General features: G+C 37.5%; 1 protein-coding gene across 6 annotated transcripts in view; it reads left to right on the plus strand.

Moving 5' to 3' along the window:
- The window catches only part of Marchf8 (membrane associated ring-CH-type finger 8), a 238,547-nt gene that overhangs the window by 186,911 nt on the left and 27,143 nt on the right, over positions 1-24,493 (plus strand). For all 6 annotated transcript variants that reach the window (XM_058580018.1, XM_046446741.2, XM_046446744.2 and 3 more), the window contains exon 3: positions 18,923-18,973. In XM_058580018.1, coding sequence (XP_058436001.1) covers positions 18,923-18,973 — 51 coding nt within the window. The remainder of the gene's footprint in view (positions 1-18,922; positions 18,974-24,493) is intronic.

Genomic DNA, 24,493 nt, shown 5'->3' on the forward strand with positions numbered 1-24,493 from the left:
ATGTATTTGTTGACCATTTGTATTTCTTTTGTGAAGTGTCTGTTTAGTTCCTTTGCCCATTTATTGAATGGGTTCTTTCTTTCTTTCTTTTTTTTTTGTTTTTTTGTTAAGTTTTTTGAATTTTTTATATATCCTGGAAATTAATGCTCTATCTGCGGTGCAGGTGGCAAAGATTTTCTCCCATTTTATAGGCTCTTTCTTCATGCTCTTGATTGTTTCCTTTGCTGTAAAGAAGCTTTTAAGTTTGATGCCATCCCATTTCTTGATTATTGATTTTACTTCTTGCACTTTAGGGATCTTATTAAGAAAGACTTATTAAGGAAGACTGTGCCAATATGTTGGAGTGTTGGGCCTAGCTTTTCTTGTAGTATATGTTGGGTTTCTATCTAGGTTCTTGATCCACTGAGTTTTGTGTAGGGTGAGAGATAGGGATTAAATGTCATTCTTCTACATATGGATTTCCAGTTTTCCCAGCACCATTTGTTAAGGAGGCTATCTTTTCTCTAACGTTCATTTTTTTTTGGCACCTTTGGCTTGTATGAGGTAACTGAATTTTTGTGGGTTTGTCTCTGTGTATTCTATTCTGTCCCATTGGTTTTCTTGCTTCTTTTGGTGCCAATGCCATGCTCTTTTTTTGTTAAATTGGCTCTGTAGTCCAATTTTAGGTTTGGTATTATGATGCCTAGTGCTTAGTTTTTTTCCCCACATGGATTGCTTTGACTATTCTGGGCCTCTTCTTTTTCCAGATGGATTTTATGAGTGCTTTTTTTTTTTATTTCCATGAAGAATGGCATTGGAATTTTGAGGTGTTGCATTTAATCTGTATAGAGCTTAATTTGACTTTGCTGAATTTGTTTATGAGTTCTAGAAACTTTCTGATGGAGTTTTTGGGTCTTCCAAATATAGTATCATTTTGACAATATTAATTCTGCCCAGCCAAGAACATGGTTGGTCATTCCATCTTCCAAGGTCTTTCTCAATTTCTGTCTTTAGTGTTTTTTAATTTTCATTGTAGAGTTCTTTCACCTCTTTTGTTAGATTGATTCCAACGTATTTTATTTCATGTTTTTAAGGCTATTGTGAATGCAGTGGTTTTCCTAATTTCTCTTTCAGCTGATTTGTCATTGGAGTATAGGAATGCAATTGATTTATGAGTGTTAGTTTTGTATCCTGTTACTTTGCAGAATTCGTTTATGAGTTCCAGAAATTTTCTGATGGAGTTTTTTGGGTCTTCTAAATATAGTATTGTGTTGTTGGCAAACAGAGCTAGTTTTAGCTCTTCTTTCCTATTCATATTTCTTTTATTTCATTCTGTTGCCTAATTCCTTTGGCTAGAGGTTCAAGAGCTATGTTGAGTAGAAGTGGTGAAAGTGGGTATCCCTGTCTTGTTCCTGTTTTTAGAAGAAAGGCTTCCAATTTTTCTTCATTTAGAATGATGTTGGCCTTGGATTTGTTGTATATAGCTTAGTAAAGTCATTTAAATTTTTTGTTAAGTTGTAGGTGGCACAATACCTTTATTTTATTTATTTATTTTTACGTGGTGCTAAGGATTGAAACCAGTGCCTCACACATGCTAGGCAAGCGCTCTACCACTGAGCTACAGCCCCAGCCCCAGTAAAGTCATTTTTAATAATGAAAATTTTGTGAATCACTCAAGAGATTTCACCTTGATCTTACTGGCAGCAGTCTTTTGTGTAACATCAAGCAAACTCAAGTTTTCCCTGATCACCTTTCAGGAATTCTTGGTCCCATATAGGAATATCATCTGTTTGCTTTTCTTTGTTCTTATCATCATCAGGAGGAGGGTCATCCTTGTTGGGTGTATCATTGAATGACCTGCTGAATTAATATTTGTAGAGTAACTTTGGGTCATCATCTCCATCATCCATCCCAAATCTTCCAACATGGTCTTGGTCATCACAAATTGGTTGACAATCTCTACATCAACCTCAAGCATCAACCTTCATCAGAATTGAGCAACTCAGATGAAGGCACAGTGATTGGTTTCAAGAAGATGGTGGGCTGAAGGCTGACGCAAGTGGGGTGGCATCTGCACAAGGAAACTAGAAAGACTGAGTATAAGGCACTCTAGTATTTCTTTTAAGATGTGTCTGCTCAAGATGAATTTTGTGAGTTTTTGTTTTTCTAGGAATATTTTATTTCATCTCTGTTGTTAAAGGTAGTTTTTGTTGGATATAGTAATCTTGGTTGCTGTTTTCTTCTTTCATCTGCATCTGTTAACTTATGGCTTTTATAGTTTTTGATGAAATTTCAACACTACAGAATTGGCCATTTCTCCCCTTTTAGTATTTTTTTCTTTTTTCCCCCCCAGCTATATTGATTTGATATATCAAATGTGAATCTCTTTGCTTTTATCTTCCACTACAGTTTTATCCAACTTCTTAGATGTATAGTTTCATGATTACATCAAATTTTGAAAGTTTTCAGCCATTATAATTTTTAATATTTTTTCTCTCTTTCTCCTTTCTACAATATATACTTTATGTATATATTGGGGCACTTAATCATGCCCCACAATTCTCTAAGGATCTATTTTTCTTCATTCTTTTTGCCCTCTTTTCCTCAGATTGAATAATCTCTAATGGTACTTCAGCTTTACTGATTCTTTCACTCTGTAGTTTAAATATTCTGTGAATTCCTATAGTGAATTTTTTATTTCAATTATTTTACTTTTCAATTTCATATTTTCTGTTATTCCATTTGTACAGTTTCTGACATTTTAATGCTATAGTCATTTATTAGATAATGTCATCATATTTCTTTGCTTCTTAAGTATTGCTTCCTTTACTTGTATGAACATATTTGTGATAACTATATCGAAACCTTAATATGCTAATAAATCCAATATCTAGGCCTTCAAGAAAAGTTTGTTTTACTTGCCATTTTGTTATAAGTTCTTTGTTGTTCTTCAAAACTAAATATTTTATTTCCAGCACTGCAGAAAACAAAGCAAAAAAAGCTAAATATTTTAAATAAAGTTTTCAGCAACTCTGAATTACTACCACCAGGAGGTTGTTTGTTTGTTGATTTGGCTGGACTGTATGGTTATGTCTATTCACAATATGTCCTCTGATGTTGCTTCCCAGAGAGTACAGCCTTGGATATAAAAATCTTTGAGTTGGGATGATGATGTTTTTAGCAGTGCTGTCTTTGAAGTCTCTTTCTGATCTCTCTGTTTTCTTTGTCTGTTGGTATTATATCTGCTTTTAGTGTCTACTAATTTCTGGCTGATTGCACTGTTCTTTCTGATAGTTCTCTGGGTCACAAAATGCTCCAGAGTGTGTGTGATTCAGATAAATTCTGATCTCTTTATAATGGCTGTTTTTGAGGCCAATTTGTAGGGTTTCCTCTAAATTCAGGGCTCTTCTTAGTGGTCTCTTTTTCTGGCTTTCTGTCATACATTTGTGATTGGTGTATGTTTAGTTTGTTGTTCTTGTGGACCTACTCTTTCTCTTGTATTTGCTTACCACTAAAAGGTTTTATTATGCACAGAGCAGAAAGGGGTCTTAGTCCTTCTTGGCAGTTGCTTTCCTCATGGCAGCTAGGATGCTGTTCAGCTCCTCTTGCTTCCTTCATGGATGTGTGTCTCTTACCCTTTTCTATTTGTCCTTGGAGACCTTGAGCAGCTCCATGGTGCACTGCTTAGATGGGGAACAGCCACACAGCTCTTGGTTCATGCCCCACATGAACTTGTGTTTGGTGAGGCACATGTGTTGGCAACTGTGTATTGTCTTCTGACTTTCTTGGTCATCTTTTGGCTCTTATTGAGGTCCATAGTGATGGGAAATCAACTACTCTTCAGTGGCTTCTGTGGTGGAACAAACACCCTTGTTTTTGATGGCATATTTAGGCTGAACTTCCATATCCTCTTTTTTTATTTTTAAAATTTTTTAGTTATTGATGGACTTTTATTTATTTTTTATTTATTTGTATGTGGTGCTGAGAATTGAAACCAGTACCTCACACATGGGTGAGGCAAGTGCTCCCTCACTGGCCTACAACCCCAGCCCCACATCCTCTTTTTCAAATAATGTACATTTAGACAGACTTTAGCAGCTTTCTGTTCTCTGAAACTGCCTTTCTACCTTTGCAAACTGTGAGCCTTAGTTTAAGAGCTCCAGCATACAGAGGATACAGTGGTCCTCATGTCTTGGAGTGACACACCTACTTTATGAGCAACATTCTGGTGGGCAGTATCTTGTGGTTTTCTTGGTTCACCTTTTGGTATAGGATCTCTTCCCTGCCAGCATGTTGGGTTGAGCACATTGGGGACCTCATTATTCTCTTCCTACCTCATGCCTGGGGTAGAACTTCTGCATTGTCTAATGGGAACATAACAGAGGAAGGGAGCCCAAACTTTTTTTTTAATTGATTTAAAAATTACAGCAGAATGCATTACAATTCTTATTACACATATACAGCACAATTTTTCATATCTCTGGTTGTATATAAAGTATTTTTACACCAATTTTTGTCTTCATACATGTACATTGGATAATGATGTCTATCTCATTCCACCATCCTTGATAATCCCATGCCCCCTCCCTTTCCCTCCCACCCCTCTGCCCTATCTAGTGTTCGTCTATTCCTCCCATGCTCCCCCTCCCTACCCTACTATGAATCAGCCTCCTTATATCAGAAAAAAGTCTGCATTTGTCTTTTTGGGATTGGCTAACTTTTCTTAGCACTATCTTCTCCAACGCCATCCATTAACTGAAAATGCCGTGATTTTTTTTATTAGTTGCTCAAGACAATACAGTGATCTTGACATATCATACATTTGATTCAAACGGTATGATTTTATTCTCTTTTATTGCTGAGTAAAATTCCATTGTGTATATATGCCACAATTTTTTTATCCATTCATCTACTGAACGGCATCTAGGTAGGCTCCACAGTTTAGCTATTGTGAATTGTGCTGCTGTAAACATTGATGTGGCTGTGTCCCTATGGTATGCTGATTTTAAGTCCTTTGGGTATAGTCTGAGGAGAGGGATAGCTGGGTCAAATGATGGTTCCATTCCCAGATTTCCAAGAAATCTTCATACTGCTTTTTATATTGGCTGTACCAATTTGCAGTCCCACTGTGTGACTACCTTTTCCCCACATCCTCGTCAACACTTATTGTTGTTTGTCTTCATAATAGCTGACTGGAGTGAGATGATATCTTAGAGTAGTTTTGATTTGCATTTTTCTAATTGCTAGAGATGTTGAACATTTTTTCATATATTTGTTGATTGATTGTATATCCTCTTCTGAGAAGTGCCTATTCAGGTCCTTGGCCCATTTATTGATTGGGTTATTTGTTTTTTTGGTGCTTAGCTTTTTGACTTCTTTATATACCCTAGAGATTAGTGCTTTATCTGATGTGTAAGGGGTAAAAATTTACAAATAAATGACCTTACACTACATCTCAAAGCCCTAGAAAAAGAAAAACAAATCAACAGCAAAAGCAGTAGAAGGCAAGAAATAATTAAAATTAGAGCTGAAATCAATGAAATTGAAACAAAAGAAACAGTTGAAAAAATTGACAAAACAAAAAATTGTTTCTTTGAAAAAATAAATAAAATCGACAGACCTTTAGCTAAGCTAAAGAAGAGAAGAGAGAAAACTCAAATTACCAGCATATATGTGACAAAAAGGTAATATCACAACAGACACTACAGAAATACAGAGAATAATTAGAAATTATTTTGAAAACTTATACTCCAGTCCAGTAAAATAGAAGACATTGAAGTCATCGATAGATTTTTTTTAAGTCATATGATTTGCCCAGATTGAATCAGGAAGATATACACAATTTAAACAGAACAATATCAAGTGATGAAATAGAAGATGCCATCAGAAGCTTACCAACCAAGAAAAGCCCAGGACTGGATGGATACACAGCTGAGTTCTACAAGACCTTTAAAGAAGAATTAAAACCAATACGCTTCAATTTATTTCAGGAAATAGAAAAAGAGGCAGCACTTCCAAACTCATTCCATGAAGCCTACATCACCCTGATTCCAAAAACAGGCAAAGACATATCAAAGAAAGAAAACTTCAGACCAAAATCTCTAATGAGCATGGATGCAAAAATTCCCTTCATCCCAGGGATGCAAGGTTGGTTCGACATATGGAAATCAATAAATGTAATTCATCACATCAATAGACTCAAAGATAAGAAACATGATCATCTCAGTAGATGCAGAAAAAGTATTTGACAAAATATAGCATTCTTTCTTGTTCAAAACATTAGAAAAAATAGGGATAACAGGAACATATCTCAAATTGTAAAGGCTATCTACACTAAGCCTCAGGCCAACATCATTCTAAATGGAGAAAAATTAAAGGCATTCCCTCTAAAAACAGGAACAGGACAGGATGTCCTCTTTCACCACTTCTATTCAACATCATTCTTGAAACACTGGCCAGAGCCATTAGACAGACGAAAGAAATTAAAGGGATATGTATAGGAAAAGAAGAATTTAAATTTGTATTGTTTGCTGACGATATGGTTCTATACCTAGAAGACCCAAAAAGCTCCACCAGAAAACTTCTAAATGAATTCAGCAAAGTATCAGGATATAAAATCAACACCCATAAATCAAAGTCATTTCTGTATATCAGTGACAAATCCTCTGAGAAGGAAATGAGGAAAACTACTCCATTCACAGTAGCCTAAAAAAAATTTTATTGAGAATCAACGAAAGAGGTGAAAGATCTATACAACAGAAACTACAGGACCCTAAAGAAAGAAATCAAAGAAGACCTTAGAAGATGGAAAGATCTACCTTGCTCTTGTATAGGCAGAATTAATATTATCAAAATGACCATACTACCAAATGCACTATACAGATTTAATGCAATTCCAATCAAAATCCCAATGGTATTTCTCATAGAAATAGAAAAAGCAATCATGAAATTCATTTAGGAAAATACGAGACCCAGAATAGCTAAAGCAATCCTTAGCAGGAAGAGTAAAGCAGGTGGCATCACTATACCAGACCTTAAACTATACTACAGAGTAATAGTAATTAAAACAGCATGGTCTTGGCACCTAAACAGACTGGTAGACCAATGGTACAAAGTAGAGGACACAGAGACTAACCCACAAAATTAGAATTATATTAGACAAAGGTGCCAGAAACATGCATTGGAGAAAAGATAGCCTCTTCAACAAATGGTGCTGGCAAAACTGGAAATCCATATGCAACAAAATGAAATTAAACCCCTATCTCTCACCATGCACAAAACTCAACTCAAAGTGGATGAAGGATCCTGGAATTAAACCAGAGACTCTGTCTAATAGAGGAAAATGTAGGCCCTAATCTTCATCATGAGGGATTAGGTTCCAACTTCCTTAATAAGACTCCTATAGCTCAAGAATTAAAACCAAGAATCAGTAAATGGGATGGATTCAAACTAAAAAGTTTCTTCTCAGCAAAAGGAACAATCTGTGAAGTGAATAGAGAGCCAGTATCCTGGGAGCCCAGACTTTTAAGGTGCTTTTACCTGGAGTAGGACTTCTGTAACTTGGAATGGGGATGAGATGAGAAATGCTGGAGGTCTCTCCCTTTCTGGGAGATGCTGGGTGATTAAGTTGGAAGATATGAGGAGAGTAATCATTTTTTCTTGGTTGTGTACCTTCCCATATTAGAACCTCTGTCCAACTGAGAGTGGGAGAAGTAAGGAGGGACTAGGTTGCAACTCAGAAGTCACAGATTATCACTGTTCTACTGAGTTAAGTAGATTTTCTTCAATAGTTCAGTTTTTTGTATCTTTGAAATTAAGTGTGCTTTCTTAGTTTTGTTTTTGCCTTTATGTATATTTACCTAGAAAACAGAAGGTAAGAAAAACATCTAACCATTAAGAGCAATCTCCTTTATGCTTCAAGATAGGATGTGCATGATTAATATCACTATTCATTGCCGCTTCCCTCCCCCTACGTCTTTTGTTCTCTGTACCTTCTCCTTCCAGCTCTTGTACTCTCTCTCATGGGCTCCTGAACTCTCTTACTTGGGCAATTTTCTCTTCCCCATTTATTTTCCCTGCGTTTATTTGAGATATGGAGCACAAATTTTTAGAGTGCCTTTTGTTTTATCTTGGTCTTAATGAGTATATTTCTATGTACTTTTTAAGTGCTTGCACATCTTCAGATATTTAATTTGAAATTTTTAAAAAATATTTATTTTTTAGTTGTGGTTGGGCACAATATATATATATATTTATTTATTTATTTTTACGTGGTGCTAAGAATCGAATCCAGGGCCCTGCACTTGCTAGATGGGGCCAAACTGTGTTTGGGTAATGACTGATGTCCCCTGGCTTCATGCACTATCTTCTGGATTGGGAAAGCAGAATCCTTAGAAGCAGACTTGGAGAGGCTGTCATGACAAGAACTTTAAATTAGAAAAGAAGCTCAGTGTGGGTGGCAATGGACTGGACCCTGACTCTAGAAGGACAAGCAGCTACCTGGAATGACTTCTTTGAGGCCCAGAGACTCAAGTGCCAGGTGATGGAGTGGCAGGCTGCCACTGGGACTGAGTTCAGGGGAATGGGACTGATGAGCTGTCAGGGGCACTGAAGAAGCTGGAAAGGACCTCACAGACCTGGCTGATGGAACTCAATGAAACCCATGCTCTTCCTCTGGAAACACCCAGCAGTTTTTGTTTTCTATTTGTGTACATTCATTGCTGCCCGCCTCTCCCACATCTTTTGTTCTCTGTACCTTCTCCCTCCAGCTCTTGTACTCTCTCTCATGGGCTCATGAACTCTCTTACTTGGGCAATTCCCTCTCCCCCATTTATTTTCCCTGAGTTTATTTGAGATATGGAGCACAAATTTTTAGAGTGCCTTTTGTTTTATCTATGGTCTTAATGAGTATATCTCTATGTACTTTTTAAGTGCTTGCACATCTTCAGATATTTTATTTGAATTTTTTTCACTATGTCTCCAAACTTATTGAAGGTTTGGAAAATAGTTATAGTAACAGTTCGATGTCCTTTTTTGCTCATTTTTGCATGTGTTCCAATTTCAGTTGAGTAGTTTCTTCTCTTCATATATCTGGTTTAAAGCGTTTCCAATGCATATTCTATTGCAAAGTTCTTATATGATTGAATAAGTAGCTAAATTAATAGTACTTTTTAAATTTAAAGTGAAACATAATTTTACTTGAAAGAATTACTAATAGTTAAACTATAGTTATTCTGACATGGGCAGACTTTTTCTCAACAGTGAAATTTTCACTTCAAGGAGAACAAGTGATGATTTTTTGTTACTAATGATAAAACTCAAGTTTTCCCAACAAAACTTAGAATTTTGGAAACATCACTAAGTATCTTTCGATGACTGGATTATTTTTTAAAAAATTGCATATAATGAAATGTGTTGATATTTGGAAAATTTATGTAACTATAAATGAGCTAGTAATTTCTACATGGATATGAGATGTCCCCCAGAAGCCCTTCTATCAATGCAGTAATGTTTGGAGGTAAAGTGATTGGATTGTGAGTGCTAAAACCTAATCAATCCATCCTAATTTGAATGGACTAACTGGATGGTAACTGTAGGCGAGTGGGGAGTGACTGGAGGAGGTGAGTCACTTGGCATATAACCCACTGATGGGTGCATCTCCTCTGAAGCCCCTGTCCCCCACTCTCTTTGCTTCTTGGCTATCATGAATGGTGTGGTGCTCCTCTACCTTGCCCTTCTCCATGATGTTCTACTTTACCTTGGGCTCAGAGGAATGAACTTGGCTGACCATGGACTAAAACTCTGAAACCATGAGCAAAAATAAATTCTTCCTCCTCTAAGTCGTTCTTATTAGGTATTTTGATAATAGTAACAACTGACTAACACAGTGGCCAAAAAATAATATTATAAAATCATGAATGTTTAAGAGATTAATTCAAAGTGCAGGATAGACCAGATGATATTTAATGCAATAGATACTAAAAGTTCATGGATAACATCTCAGAGTCCACCTTGTGTCTGATCACTTATTCTGTGTTTTTGTGTCAAAGAATAGTATCTATGGTCTTTCAAATAGCTACTGGGATATATCTCCTTTTCTAAATACATAACTGAATAAGGCTGGATTTTCTTCATTTTTAAAATTTTCTTCGTTCTTTCATTTTGTTCAAAGTGTTTGGGAGGAAACCATTCTTCTATAGCCTCCTAGGTTCAAGACTGGTGGCTTGTGAAGCAAACTGAAAAAAGAGATTATTAGGGGGAAAAAGTTCATCCATGTGCATACAGGAGCTCATAGAGAAGTAGTTTGCTAAGTGGTTACAGTTAGAGGCTTCTATAACTGATGTAATAGGAGGGGGAAGGAAAAACATTCATGGTAGAGACAAATGAGTATCTTTAGGAAAAACAAATGGGTTTCTAGGAGAACAAATTAGAAGTAAAAAAGCTTGTGATGATGTTTGCAAGTAGTATGTTTTTCTCCTTCTTCAAGGCCATAAAACTTTCCCCAGAAGGGGGAGTTATGGCGGGTTAGTAAACTTTCCAAGAGGGAATTAACGGTAGCCTCATTTACTAGAAATTTTTGCCTTTTGTTAAGTGAGGGCAGTATGGAGAAGGCTTCTCTCTGCATCTATCAAATCTTAAATGTCTTCTGCTTAAAATGATTTCCATACCAACTCTAGCTTTCCATGTGGATCCTCACAAAAGCAGCATATCAGAAGAGATTGAATGCACAAACAGATATGAGAATCCAGCTGTTTTCTGTTAGTTACATGACAATGAGATTTACAAAATTATGGAATAATGCCATTCTCTAACTTAAATTTTTGTTTGAGAAGATAATTTTTTCCAATGTTTATTTTTATTAGCTGAATTTACTATTGTTAATGCTAAGTGAGTTCAGATATGTATATTTATTTTACATTGCAGATTTAATTCTAATCCAGCATATATCAATAAATATAACATACACATAAACTAAAGATTTGAGAGACCCTTGATAATTTTTATAATTTAAAGTAGTCCTTGAGACCAAAAAGTCTGAGACTTCTGATATATACCTTTCCTCTGTGTGGTCCCAATATAAATGTTTTACTTCCTGGCATACATCAATGTTCCAGGCTGAATGAAGGAGGAGGAATTCCAGATAAATGGCCATTGGTTTTATCAGGAAAGCAAAATATTTTCTCAGAAAGCCTCTAGTTAATATCTTTTTAAAAAACTTTATTCTAATTTCTTATGTATGACAGCAGAATGCATTACAATTCGTACATATAGAACACAATTTTTCCTATCTGTGGTTGTACACAATGTAGAGTCACACCATTGTGTCTTCATAGATACACTTAGAGTAATGATGTTCATCTCATTCCACTGCCTTTCCTACTCCATGCCCCTCCTTTCTCCTCCCTGCCCTTTGCCCTATCTAGAGTATGTCTACTTCTCCCATGCTCCCCCTCCATCCCTATTATGAATCAGCATTCTATATCAGAGAAAACATTTAGCGTTTGTTTTTTTGGGATTGGCTAACTTTTTTTTAGCATTATATTCTCCAGCTCCATCCATTTACCTGCAAATGCCATGATTTTATTCTCTTTTAATGCTAAGTAATATTCCATCGTGTATATATACCTAATTTTCTTTATCCATTCATCTACTGAAGGGCATCTAGTTTGGTTCCATAGTTTAGCTATTGTGAATTGTGCTGCTATAAACATTGATGTGGCTGTGTCCCTGTAGTATGCTGTTTTTAAGTCCTTTGGGTATAGACAAAGGAAAGGGATAGCTGAGTCAAATGGTGGTTCCATTCCCAGTTTTCCAAGGAGTCTCCATACTGCTTTCCAGATTGGCTGTACCAATTTGCAGTCCCACCAGCAGTATATGAGTGTGCCTTTTCCCCCACATCCTCGACAACACTTATTGTTGTTTGTGTTTATAATGGCTGCCATTCTGACTGGAATGAGACGAAATCTTAGAGTAGTTTTGATTTGCATTTCTCTAATTGCTAGAGATGTTGAACATTTTTTCATAATATCTGTTGATTGATCGTGTATCACCTTCTGAGAAGTGTCTGTTCAGTTCCTTGGCCCATTTTTTGATTGGGTTATTTGTTTTTTTGATGTTAAGAGTTTGGGGTTCTTTATATACCCTAGAGATTAGTGTTGTATGGTAGATACTGATGTGTGTATGGTAGAAATTTGCTCCCATTCTGTAGACTCTCTATTCACCTCACAGATTATTGTTTCTTTTGCTGAGAAGAAGCTTTTTAGTTTGAATCCATCCCATTTACTGATTCTTGTTTTTAATTCTTGTGCTATAGGAGTCTTATTAAGGAAGGTGGGGCCTAATCTGGCATCATGGAAATTTGGGCCTGCTTTTTCTTCTAGTAGACACAGTGTCTCTGGTTTAATTGCTACACCCTCGATCCACTTTGAGTTTTGTGCTTGGTGAGAGATAGGGGTTAAATTCATTTTGTTGCATATGGATTTCCAGTTTTCCCAGCACCATTTGTTGAAGAGGCTATCTTTTCTCCAATATATGTTTTTGGCGCCTTTGTCTAACAGAAGAGAACTGTAATTATGTGGGTTTGTCTCTGTGTCCTCTATTCTGTACCATTGATCTACAAGTCTATTTTGGTGCCAATACCATGCTGTTTTTGTTATTTTTGCTCTGTAGTCTGGTATAGTGATGCTACCTGCCTCACTCTTCTTGCTAAGGATTGCTGTAGCTATTCTGGGTCTCTTATTTTTCCAGATGAATTTCACGATTGCTTATTCTGTTTCTATGAGGAATGTCATTGGGATTTTGATTGGAATTGCATTAAATTTGTATAGTGCTTTTGGTAGTATGGTCATTTTGACAATATTAATTCTGCCTATACAGAACAAGGGAGATCTTTCCATCTTCTAAGTTCTTCTTTAATTTCTTTTTTTAGCATTCTGTGGTTTTAATTGTAGTGATCTTTCACCTCTTTCGTTGATTCCCAAGGATTTTATTTTATTTGAGGCTATGTAAATGGGGTAGTTTTTCTCATTTCCCTTTCAGAGGATTTGTCACTGATGTATGGAAATGCCTTTGATTGATGGATGTTGATTTTTTATCCTGCTACTTTGCTGAATTCATTTACTAATTCTAGAAGTTTTCTGGTGGAATTTTTTGATCTACTAAGTATAGAATCATATTGTTGGCAAATAGTGCTAATTTGAGTTCTTCTTTTCCTATCTGTATCTCTGTAATTTCTGTCTGTCTAATTGCTTTGGCAAGAGTTTCAAGAACTAAAGTGGTGAAAGAGGCATCCCTGTCTTGTTTCAGTTTTAGAGGAATGCTTTCAATTTTTCTTCATTTAGAATGATATTGGCCTGGGGCTTAACATAGATAGCTTTGACAATGTTGAGATATATGCCTGTTATCCCTAGTTTTTCTAGAGTTTTGAACATGAAAGGGTGCTGTATTTTGTTGAATGTTTTTTCTGCAATTATTGAGATGATCATATGATTTTTATCTTTAAGAATATTAAAGCAATATTAATATATTGCTTTGATTAATTACATTTATTGATTTCCATATGTTGAACCAACCTTGCATCCCTGGGATGAACCCCATTTGATTGTGGTGCACTATATTTTTGATGTTTTTATATTCAATTTGCCAGAATTTTATTGAGAATTTTTGCATCCATGTTCATTAGAGATATTGATCTGAAGTTTTCTTTTTTTGTTATGTCTTTATCTGGTTTTGGAATCAGGGTGATATTTGCTTCATAGAATGGGTTTGCAAGTGTTCCCTCTTTTTCTATTTCATGAAATAATTTGAGGAGTATTGGTATTAGTTTTTCTTTGAAGGTCTTGTAGAACTTAGCTGTGTATCTGTCTGGTGCTGGGCTTTTCTTGTTTGGTAGGCTTCTGATGGTGACTTCTATTTCATTGCTTGAAATTGATCCATTTATCCTGTAGGTATTATCCTGATTCAGTTTGGGTATATCATATGGCTCTAGAAATTTGTCAATGCCTTTGATATTTTCTATTTTATTGGAGTACAGATTCTCAAAATAGTTTCTAATTATCTTCTGTAGTTCTCTAAGCAGTTGAACTAAGGTTAAATTTTGCTGATTTGGAAAATATTTACAAACTTTCTTGGAAATCAGGTCTCATGACAACTAAGTTCCATGGTGACCACTCTATACTTGGAGGTCAAAATGTTCCCTTTTGGTCAAACATTATAGCCGTTATCATTGTGGGCACATTGTGTAAGTTCCTTTGGTGATATTCTAATTAGTAATATGTCTAGTGTCTTACAGGCATACAATGAATGTTCTGTTAACTTTAACCAAAGAAGAAAGCTTGGTATAAAATGTGTCATGTTTTCAAAGGTCTCTATTTACTGAGAGACTATCCCTATAGACCCATTTTAGTTTACTTGTCTCATGTGGACATGTAAAACATCATTAGTGGGACTGATGAAAAGATGAAATGCCCCTGTTCTTCTACAGAACTTCTCATTGTCCTTGTGATTTGTTAACTTCTTACATTAACAAAACTTTGCTTTCTCACACCCTCAGACAAAGTCTTTCCCAATCTATGTATCTGTTTTCTTTTTTTTAAATTTTTTTTTAGTTGTAGAGGAATATAATATAATATATTTTATTTATTTAGTTTTATGTGGTGCTGAGGATATAACCCAGTGGGTCATATGTGTGAAGCAAGCACTCTGCCACTGAGCCACAACCCCAGTCTTATGTATCTGTTTTCTGATTGATTTATTTTTATTAACTAAATTGTATGCGCACTGCCATCTTTTACCCAAAAATCTACTTCTATAAAAGTCAGTGATTTGGGAGGCTGAGGCAGGAGGATTGCAAGTTCAAGGCCAGACTTGTCAGCTTAGCAAAATTGACTCAAAATAAAATTTAAAAAAGGGGCTGAGAATGTAGCTCAGTGGTAGAGCACCCCTGTGTTCAAACCCTAGTACCAAAAAAGAAAAAAAAAAAGTAGCTCAGATTTATAAAACAAGGAAACAATATTAAAAGAAAATCAGAATTACACAAACATATTTCTATGAAGACCCCCCAAAACAATGACAAACAAACAACAACAACAACAAAACATTGTCAGAATAGAAGTGCTGATTAACAGGCTACCTGAGAGATCAGGACATTTTTTCTTCATCACCATTTTAGGAATAGGCAGCATCCAAAGCCAAGAATCCAAAAACAAAGGTAGTCTATAATTTGGTGGGTCAAGGAGAAAGGGAAAATTCAGACTGTCTTGTTGGTTAGCTTTCATTATCTTCCCTCTGCTTGGTGATTAAGATCAAACCCAGGGCTTTGTGTACACTAGGCAAGTGTTTTACCACTGAGCTACACCCTCAAGGGGTGGGGGGGGGGCTATGTTGTCTTTAAGGAGGAATTTGGTGGAGTAGAATCTCCTTCAAAGGAATTTTTCAGTGATCCACTAGCTTTTTTGTATTTCTGATTGACCAAAGATTTTAAGAGAAAATAGATAATTTTAAAGTAAGATCTTCTGTTTCTTTTGCAATAGCTTTTTACTCATTTGGATTTTGAGAAAGAATGAGTGGATTCAAGAAAATTACTTTCTTTTTTTAAAAAAATCAAGAAATTAAAGGCATCAAAATAGGAAAAGAAGAACTTAAATTATCACTATTTGCAGATGACATGATTCTATACCTAGCAGACCCAAAAGGGTCTACAAAGAAACTATTAGAGCTAATAAATGAATTCAGCAAAGTGGCAGGATATAAAATCAACACGCATAAATCAAAGGCATTCCTGTATATCAGCGACAAATCCTCTGAAATGGAAATGAGGACAACCACTCCATTCACAATATCTTCAAAAAAAAATAAAATACTTGGGAATCAACCTAACAAAAGAGGTGAAAGACTTATACAATGAAAACTACAGAACCCTAAAGAGAGAAATAGAAGAAGATCTTAGAAGATGGAAAAATATACCCTGTTCATGGATAGGCAGAACTAACATCATCAAAATGGCGATATTACCAAAAGTTCTCTATAGGTTTAATGCAATGCCAATCAAAATCCCAACGGCATTTCTTGTAGAAATAGAGAAAGCAATCATGAAATTCATATGGAAAAACAAAAGACCCAGAATAGCAAAAACAATGCTAAGCAGGAAGTGTGAATCAGGCGGTATAGCGATACCAGACTTCAAACTATACTACAGAGCAATAGTAACAAAAACAGCATGGTACTGGTACCAAAACAGGCGGGTGGACCAATGGTACAGAATAGAGGACACAGAAACCAATCCACAAAACTACAACTACCTTATATTTGATAAAGGGGCTAAAAGCATGCAATGGAGGAAGGATAGCATCTTCAACAAATGGTGCTGGGAAAACTGGAAATCCATATGCAACAAAATGAAACTGAATCCCTTTCTCTCGCCATGCACAAAAGTTAATTCAAAATGGATCAAGGAGCTTGATATCAAATCAGAGACACGCCATCTGATAGAAGAAAAAGTTGGCTACGATCTACAGTCGGTGGGGTCGGGCTCCAAATTCCTCAATAGGACACCCATAGCACAAAAGTTAATAACTAGAATCAACAAATGGGACTTACTCAAACTAAAAAGTTTTTTCTCAGCAAAAGATACAATAAGAGAGGTAAATAGAGAGCCTACATCCTGGGAACAAATCTTTACTCCTCACACTTCAGATAGAGCCCTAATATCCAGAGTATACAAAGAACTCAAAAAATTAGACAATAAGAGAACAAACAACCCAATCAACAAATGGGCCAAGGACCTGAACAGACACTTCTCAGAGGAGGACATACAATCAATCAACAAGTACATGAAAAAATGCTCACCATCTCTAGCAGTCAGAGAAATGCAAATCAAAACCACCCTAAGATACCATCTCACTCCAGTAAGATTGGCAGCCATTATGAAGTCAAACAACAACAAGTGCTGGAGAGGATGTGGGGAAAAGGGTACACTTGTACATTGCTGGTGGGACTGCAAATTGGTGCAGCCAATTTGGAAAGCACTATGGAGATTTCTTGGAAAGCTGGGAATGGAACCACCATTTGACCCAGCTATTCCCCTTCTCGGTCTATTCCCTAAAGACCTAAAAAGAGCATGCTACAGGGACACTGCTGCATCGATGTTCATAGCAGCACAATTCACAATAGCTAGACTGTGGAACCAACCTGGATGCCCTTCAATGGATGAATGGATAAAAAAAATGTGGCATTTATACACAATGGAGTATTACTCTGCATTAAAAAATGACAAAATCATAGAATTTACAGGGAAATGGATGGCATTAGAGCAGATTATGCTAAGTGAAGCTAGCCAATCCCTAAAAAACAAATGCCAAATGTCTTCTTTGATATAAGGAGAGTAACTAAGAACAGAGTAGGGTCGAAGAGCATGAGAAGAAGATTACCATTAAACAGGGATGAGAGGTGGGAGGGAAAGGGAGAGAGAAGGGAATATGCATGGAAATGGAAGGAGACCCTCAGAGTTATACAAAAGTACATACAAGAGGAAGTGAGGGGAAGGGGAAAAATAATATAAGGGGGACAAACGAATGTCAGTAGAGGGGGCAGAGAGAGAAGAGGGGAGGGGAGGGGAGGGGAGGGGAGGGGAGGGGAGGGGGGATAGTAGAGGATAGGAAAGGCAGCAGAATACAACAGACACTAGTATGGCAATATGTAAATCAATGGATGTGTAACTGATGTGATTCTGCAATCTGTATATGGGGTAAAAATGGGAGCTCATAACCCACTTGAATCAAATTGTGAAATATGATATATCAAGAACTATGTAATGTTTTGAACAGCCAACAATAAAAAATTTAAAAAAAAATCAAACTATTTTTAGAATGTCATCTTTTAAAGACAAAGCAATATAGTGTAGAAGATTATTGTATTTATTTGCTAGGATTCCCATAACAAAGTTACACAGAGTGGATGGCTTAAACCACAGAAATTCATTTTCTCACAGTCTGGAGGCTGGAAGTCTGAGCTCAAGGTATAAGCAGAATTGGATTCTTCTGAGGCTTCTCTTTGGCTTGCAGACAGTTGTCTTTTCCATGTTTTTGCATGGTCTTTCCTCTGTATGTATCTGTGTCCCAGTCTTATAAGGATATTAGTCATATTGAATTTCCTCCCAAATGACCTCATTTTAACTTAATCACCTCTTGAGAGACTCTACCATCTGTCACATTGTGAAGTATTGGAAATTACAACTTCAGTATATGAATTTGGGGGAGGAGAAATACAAGTTAGCCGATAATTTATTTGTCAGGGAGGTAGGAGATTATTTAGGAAGGTCCCATGAAGATAAATGAAGAGAATCTAAACTAAGGTATTTATAATAAAAATGGAAATGAGATTTGAGATTTAGAATCCTTAAGGAGCCAGTAATTTGATATTAGACTGAATGTGGAGGAGTCTGAGAGGGAGGGGGCAGTGTCATTCCTGGATTTCTGCTCTAGGAGAAGGAACAGACTTGAGGGAGATCTGAGCAGTGTGATATATCTTTTGAGTACCTAGCACTTTGACAGTCATATGACCCAGGTGGGATCAACTCTGGGGACATCCTACAATGACTACTTTATAACATGGACTATGTCACATCCACTGTGCATGCAGGTTTCTCATCTTTGAACCTGCCCTTGAATATATCTTATGATAGTTATCACTCTCTTATTATTATAATTGATTTCAAACTCCTGTATTTTCCCTGATAAATTGCTTTAGGGTAAGGCCTACTGTTTTTATTGTTTTTTTGCCCAATTCTTCAGTATCCGATAACTGGCTTCACACATCTAGTACATAGTAGAAATAGGTTGTGCTTAGCAAATTCTAGTTACAGGAATAGTGTGTCAGGAGGATTGTTATATTCTTTGCATATTTTAATCAAGGCTCAATATTGAATACCTGTTTGGCTTTCTTGCAGACTGAGAAGACTTTGGGACATTCCATGAGTCATTCAAGCAACATTTCTAAGGTAGAGTACTACAGAAATATATTACTAGTGCCTTGGGACTTTTATATTCTTATACCTTACATGTGTTTATACTCTTGTCTTTTGAAGACATCAAGTTCTTGATACATTTCTGTAATTTGCTTTGGGACTATACTAGGTATGTGGCAGTTATGTTTTTCTAGTCCACATACCTCACAGAAACCACTATGTTCCTGAAGGTATACCAGACCCCTACAGACCCCAGAGACCCCACCTACCCACCCCATGCAGTCAGACGGTTGACAGGCACGCCCTGCAGAGCGTACTCCTCCATGCATCTCTGTCATGTCCACTCAGGTCTCTCACATACACTGCCTAGCACCAAGCACTGTGCCCACTCTACACCCCATGCCAAAGTGATTAGATATACCCAAGGCTGCAAGTGGAGCTCCCACCCCTCATTCCATGGGGAACTGTTCTATGCATCCTCCCTAGGACTCTTGCCCATCAACTCTAGTAGAGGGACCACCATTGAGCCAACAATGGATTCCAAGCTGGCCCCTAGCCCACCTTCCAAATGTGTCAGACAGGAAGCCCCTTGTGAATGGCCTCCTCCGCTGTCCTGGCTCTCTCTCTGTTTTCTCAGGCCCTTTCCCCTTTCTGGGGTGGGCTGGCAGAGGCTTTGGCTAGTATGTGTGGAATCATCAATAATCTTTAGTGTTATTTTGGGGGAAGTGACTTGCAAGGGAAACACAGTTTCTTCCAGGAAATCATATTTTTAGGCAGAATAAATCTTAGTCAACAGAGGATTTGTCATCTCAATTAGGAATGCATTGGACTGAAAGTAACACAAAGCTAACTATGGCGACATAAATATAGCTTTATCTGGTTCAGATGATGAGGTGCTTGGAGGTAGGTGGCTCAGGGCTAAGTTGTTCATAGACATTGCCAGGTATTATGGTTTGGGTCTGGAATGTCCCCCAAAGGCTTATATGCTTAAAGATTTAGTCCCTAATAGAGCAGTGTACAGAGGTGAGGCTTTTGACAAATGACTGTATCATGAGGACTCTAACCTCATCAATGGATTAATCTATTTGGTGGATTAATAATTTGAATGAACTATTGGGAGGTGTTGGACAGTGATGAAAAGATGAATAGTCACCTGAGCTCTCTTTTCAGTGTTCCTTTGTACACTTGTCATTCTCCTGCTTTGCACATGGTCTCACAATGAATGAGAGCTGAGTCTTCAGCACTTTGGCCTTGGCAGGAATAAGAGGAATGACTAAGGAAGGGAGGAGTCTGTCAACTGAGGGACGCTTTTTGGTAGGAAGACTGATGCTTCCCTAACTGGAAGCCCTCTCCAGTACTTGACTTCTGCTTATTTATCTCACTGCCAGAACTGTCTTAGCAGGCCACCTCTCATAGGAAGGTAGCTAGAACAAGGAGGGATTGAGGGTATGGGTTAGTCATCCATGCAGTGGGGTTATCTAGTTAGCTTACCAGGAGCATGTCAGCTGCTAGGATGTGACCCAGGAACCATCAGTACACCATGCAATGAGCTCGCTCCCATGAAATGCTCCTCTCTCAGCCCAGAAACAGCCCTGGCTGTCTCCTTATGCAGCAAGACATGAAACTGATTCTGACAGGAAGATTTGAACAATATGATGAAACCTGTCTTACTGCCTCAGATACTCTGAAATAAAGCTACCGTATATGCCATTTTAACTTACTAACTGTATAGATGTTTTCATTAAGATTATCTGATTTTTTTTAAACTAAAAGAATCTAGCAAAATATTTTTTTAAATTTTGAGTTGTAGATGGACACAATAACTTTATTTTGTTTATTTAGGTTTTTTTTATGTGGTGCTGGGGATTGAACCCAGTGCCTCAGGAATGCTAGGCAAGCGTTCTACCACTGAGCCACAACCCCAGCCCAAGAATCTAGCAAATGTTCTGTAAGACATTAACTCATCTCTTCTTAGGCATATTTATAATCTAATAACTTGATCTTCTTCTTAATTTTGCATAAAAAGAAAACCCCATAGTGCTTAGCATGACATTGCAGGCCATTTGCATTGTGGTCCTTGGCTTCTGTCCTGAGTTATTCCCCAGACCAGTTCCTTGAGCACTGGGCTTCACCATGTTGTGTGAATGCTTTCCCTGAATACCCTCTACTTATACAACCTCTGTTTCTTTCCTCTTGTTCTCCCTTCATCCACAAAACCTGGAGCTCTAGAATGGTGCAGTGGTAGGTCATTACTCTGGATAAAGAATCCAGTTTTGCTCTACTACCTTTCAAGGGAGCTAGCAAGTGTTGAAGCACATATGCAGATGAAATGTTAGAGGAAGTTGAACTGCATGTGTTAAACAGAGTGCTTTTTTTTATTAGCTACACATGGCATTACAATGATCTTGACAATTCATACATTTGAATCAATTTCTCATTTTTCTGATTGTACAGATTGCAGAATCACATTGGTCATACAGTCACCTATATACATACAGCAATCATAATGTCTATTCTATTCTGCTGCCCTTCCTATCCCCCCTTCCCCTCTCCTCCCCTCCCATCACTTCTCTCTATCCAATCTAATGTGACACACTTTTTTTTTTCTTTTTCTCCTCACAACATCATACATGTATTCTGTATAACGATGAGGGTCTCCTTCCATCTTCCGTGCATCTCCCCTTCTCCTTCCTTTTCCCTCCTACCTCTCTTTCCTATTTAGTGGTAATCTTCTTCTCATGCCCCTCCTCCCTATCCCATTTTGAGACACCCCCCTTATATCAGAGAAGACATTCGGCATTTGTTTTTTAGGGATTGGCTAACTTCACTTAGCATAATCTGCTGTAATGCTATCCATTTCCCTGCAAATGCCATGATCTTGTTATTTTTTAGTGCTGAGTAATATTCCATTGTGTATAAATGCCACATTTTTTAAATCCATTCATCTATTGAAGGGCATCTAGGTTGGTTCCACAGTCTAGCTATTGTGAATTGTGCTGCTATAAACATTGATGTGGCTGTGTCCCTGTATTATGCTCTTTTTAGGTCTTGTGGGTATAGTCTGAGAAGGGGAATAGCTAGGTCAAATGATGGTTCCATTCCCAGCTTTCCAAGGAATCTCATTCTGGAGGAAGTTATCTTCCCAAATAGTTCATGTGGTTTAGTAACATTTTATTTGAAGGAAAGTTTTTTCCTGTAATTAAAAAAAGCTTGTAAATGACTGACTTAAAATGTCTAGAAATTAGGTTAATGGGCATGGCATGGGGTGTGGATATTCTGACTTGCTTTGGAGGATTGGTTAGGGGGTTACATTGACTGTGGTTTATTAGTCCTGTGACTTTGAGAAAGGATACTTCTCTGAGCTTTAATTTCCTGATGAGTTAATTTATGGTAATAATGCATCTTTAAAGGTTGTTGTGAGTCTTAGAGTTAATATTAGCTCAGACCTGGGCTCTCTTCTTGCGCAGAACCAACAAATCTGACTCTTTTCAGATTATGTCAAATCATGGCGATCATTTGGGTGGATTGGGTCTGAATAGTCTAGTGGTAGCTGCTATTATTTACTGCTAATCAAGGGCAGAAGCATAAGTGTTATCTTTTCTTCCTGTGCACATTTTTATCATGTGCTATCTGTGCCTGGACACTTACTATGTCCACTGCGTTCCCAGACACTTTTTAGGGTCATAGGAGAATCTCAGAAGCAGTGTGTGCTTTAGAACTCTGTTCACAGAACTTCCAGGGAGCCACTCAATGTGAAATTTTGTCACAAAGTATACCCCTCTGTAATTAAGAGTTACAGAGGCTGTATAAAGTTGTTAGGCTGAACCAGTTCATTGGGGCCAAGGGAAGCTGGCAGAGGACACTGTGGAAGTTACTTTTTTTTCTTGAAAATCGTAGTTCCTTTTTATCATAGGATTTGTAAAATGAACCTGCTGGTTTCGACCATTTTTAGGCCATGGCATATAAAATCCTATCTTCAGTGTAACAGGTGTATTTCAGCAGATTCTTTATACCCTTGAGATAAAAGGTACAAAGAAAGGAGGTCAGAATAAGGACATGTCTTCTATTTCCCAGAATTCTCATTGTATCTCTCAGCAGATTTTTCTTGCAAATTCTCTGCCTCCATATGGGTTCAGCATCTTAGTTGCTCACCTGCAGTCTGTCTTGGATTTCTGCAGTTTACTTCTTGCTGGCAGGATATTAGAGGTTGATAAGAGGTGAACATAAACCTCAGTCTGTTTCATGGTAGTCTATCTAGATTGGATTTCAGGAGTTCATCAAATTTGTTACCACTCCCTAGTGGCCCATCCTAGTCACTTAAGTGGTTCATGTTACTTTTCCTTTTTTTTTTTTAAATTTTTAACAGAGCACTTATTGCTGCCTAGATGTTTGAATTTATTTTTTCTGCTGCTGCTTCATCCCACTTAAATTCTGTTGACATAGAGTCACGTTTTGTTTACTCCTAAGCCTTCAGAGCCAAAGATAGGATGTAACCCTGGAGGTTCCCAGCAGTACTGAGTGAATGTTTGCATGGCATTGTTCCAGATGCTTTATACTCAGCCTGTTGTTTTTCCTTCATTGTCACAGCCACCTTCCAGGTCAAGCTTCTTAGCTCCTTTTTAGCTCCCTAAGAATCTGTGTACATTTTGACCACTTTTCTGAAATCCTTCTCTGACTAGCAGCCTGTAAATGGAATCCTAACGCTTCTCCTTTCTTGCCTTCATGTATTTCATTTCGTTAGTATAAGTTCCCATCTTCCTACCTTCGTCTGTTAGAGTTAAAGTGATCTGGCACTGGCCACTTGGAGCCTCGTCCATCTCAGTGTCCCTTTGGTCATCAAAATCTAGATGGTTCTGACAGGTCAGTACTCTATCCATGCATGCATTTTGCACATGTTATTCCCTCTAGTTGAGAATGGATGGCTGACTCTTGTTTTCTTCTTTAGGTCTTGGGCCCCTTAGAGGGGCTTTCCTGGACACCTTTTTCTTAATCTAAATTATCTCACTCATTTGGGTATTACATTTTTTCCCTTTTTAACACCTGTCACAGTTTATAATGATATTGCAGCAATGTGTACAAAAAATATATTTTTAGAAGTAGCTGTTTAAGGAGGAGAAGATTAACATTTAACAGGGATGAGAGGTGGGAGGGAAAGGGAGAGAGAAGGGAAATTGCACGGTAATGGAAGGAGACCCTCAGGGTTATACAGTGGAGGGGGTAGAGAGAGAGGAGGGGAGGGGAGGGGAGAGGTGGGGAGGGGGGAGGGGGGATGATGGGAAAGGCAGCGGAGCACAACAGACACTAGTATGGCAATTTGTAAATCAATGGATGTGTAACTGATGTGAATCTGCAATCTGTGTATGGGGTGAAGGTGGGAGTTCATAACCCACTTGAATCAAAGTGTGGAATATGATATGTCAAGAAATTTGTAATGTTTTGAACAACCCACAATAAAAAATTAAAAAAAAAAAAAAAAGAAACCTGGGATCAGGCTGGGGATGTGGCTCAAGTGGTAGCGCGCTCACCTGGCATGCGTGTGGCCCGGGTTCGATC

The sequence above is a fragment of the Marmota monax genome, unplaced genomic scaffold, assembly GCF_021218885.2.
Source record: "Marmota monax isolate L192 unplaced genomic scaffold, Marmota_monax_Labrador192_F-V1.1 WCK01_AAM20220418_F8-fsc00207, whole genome shotgun sequence".
Taxonomy (NCBI): Eukaryota; Metazoa; Chordata; class Mammalia; order Rodentia; family Sciuridae; genus Marmota; species Marmota monax.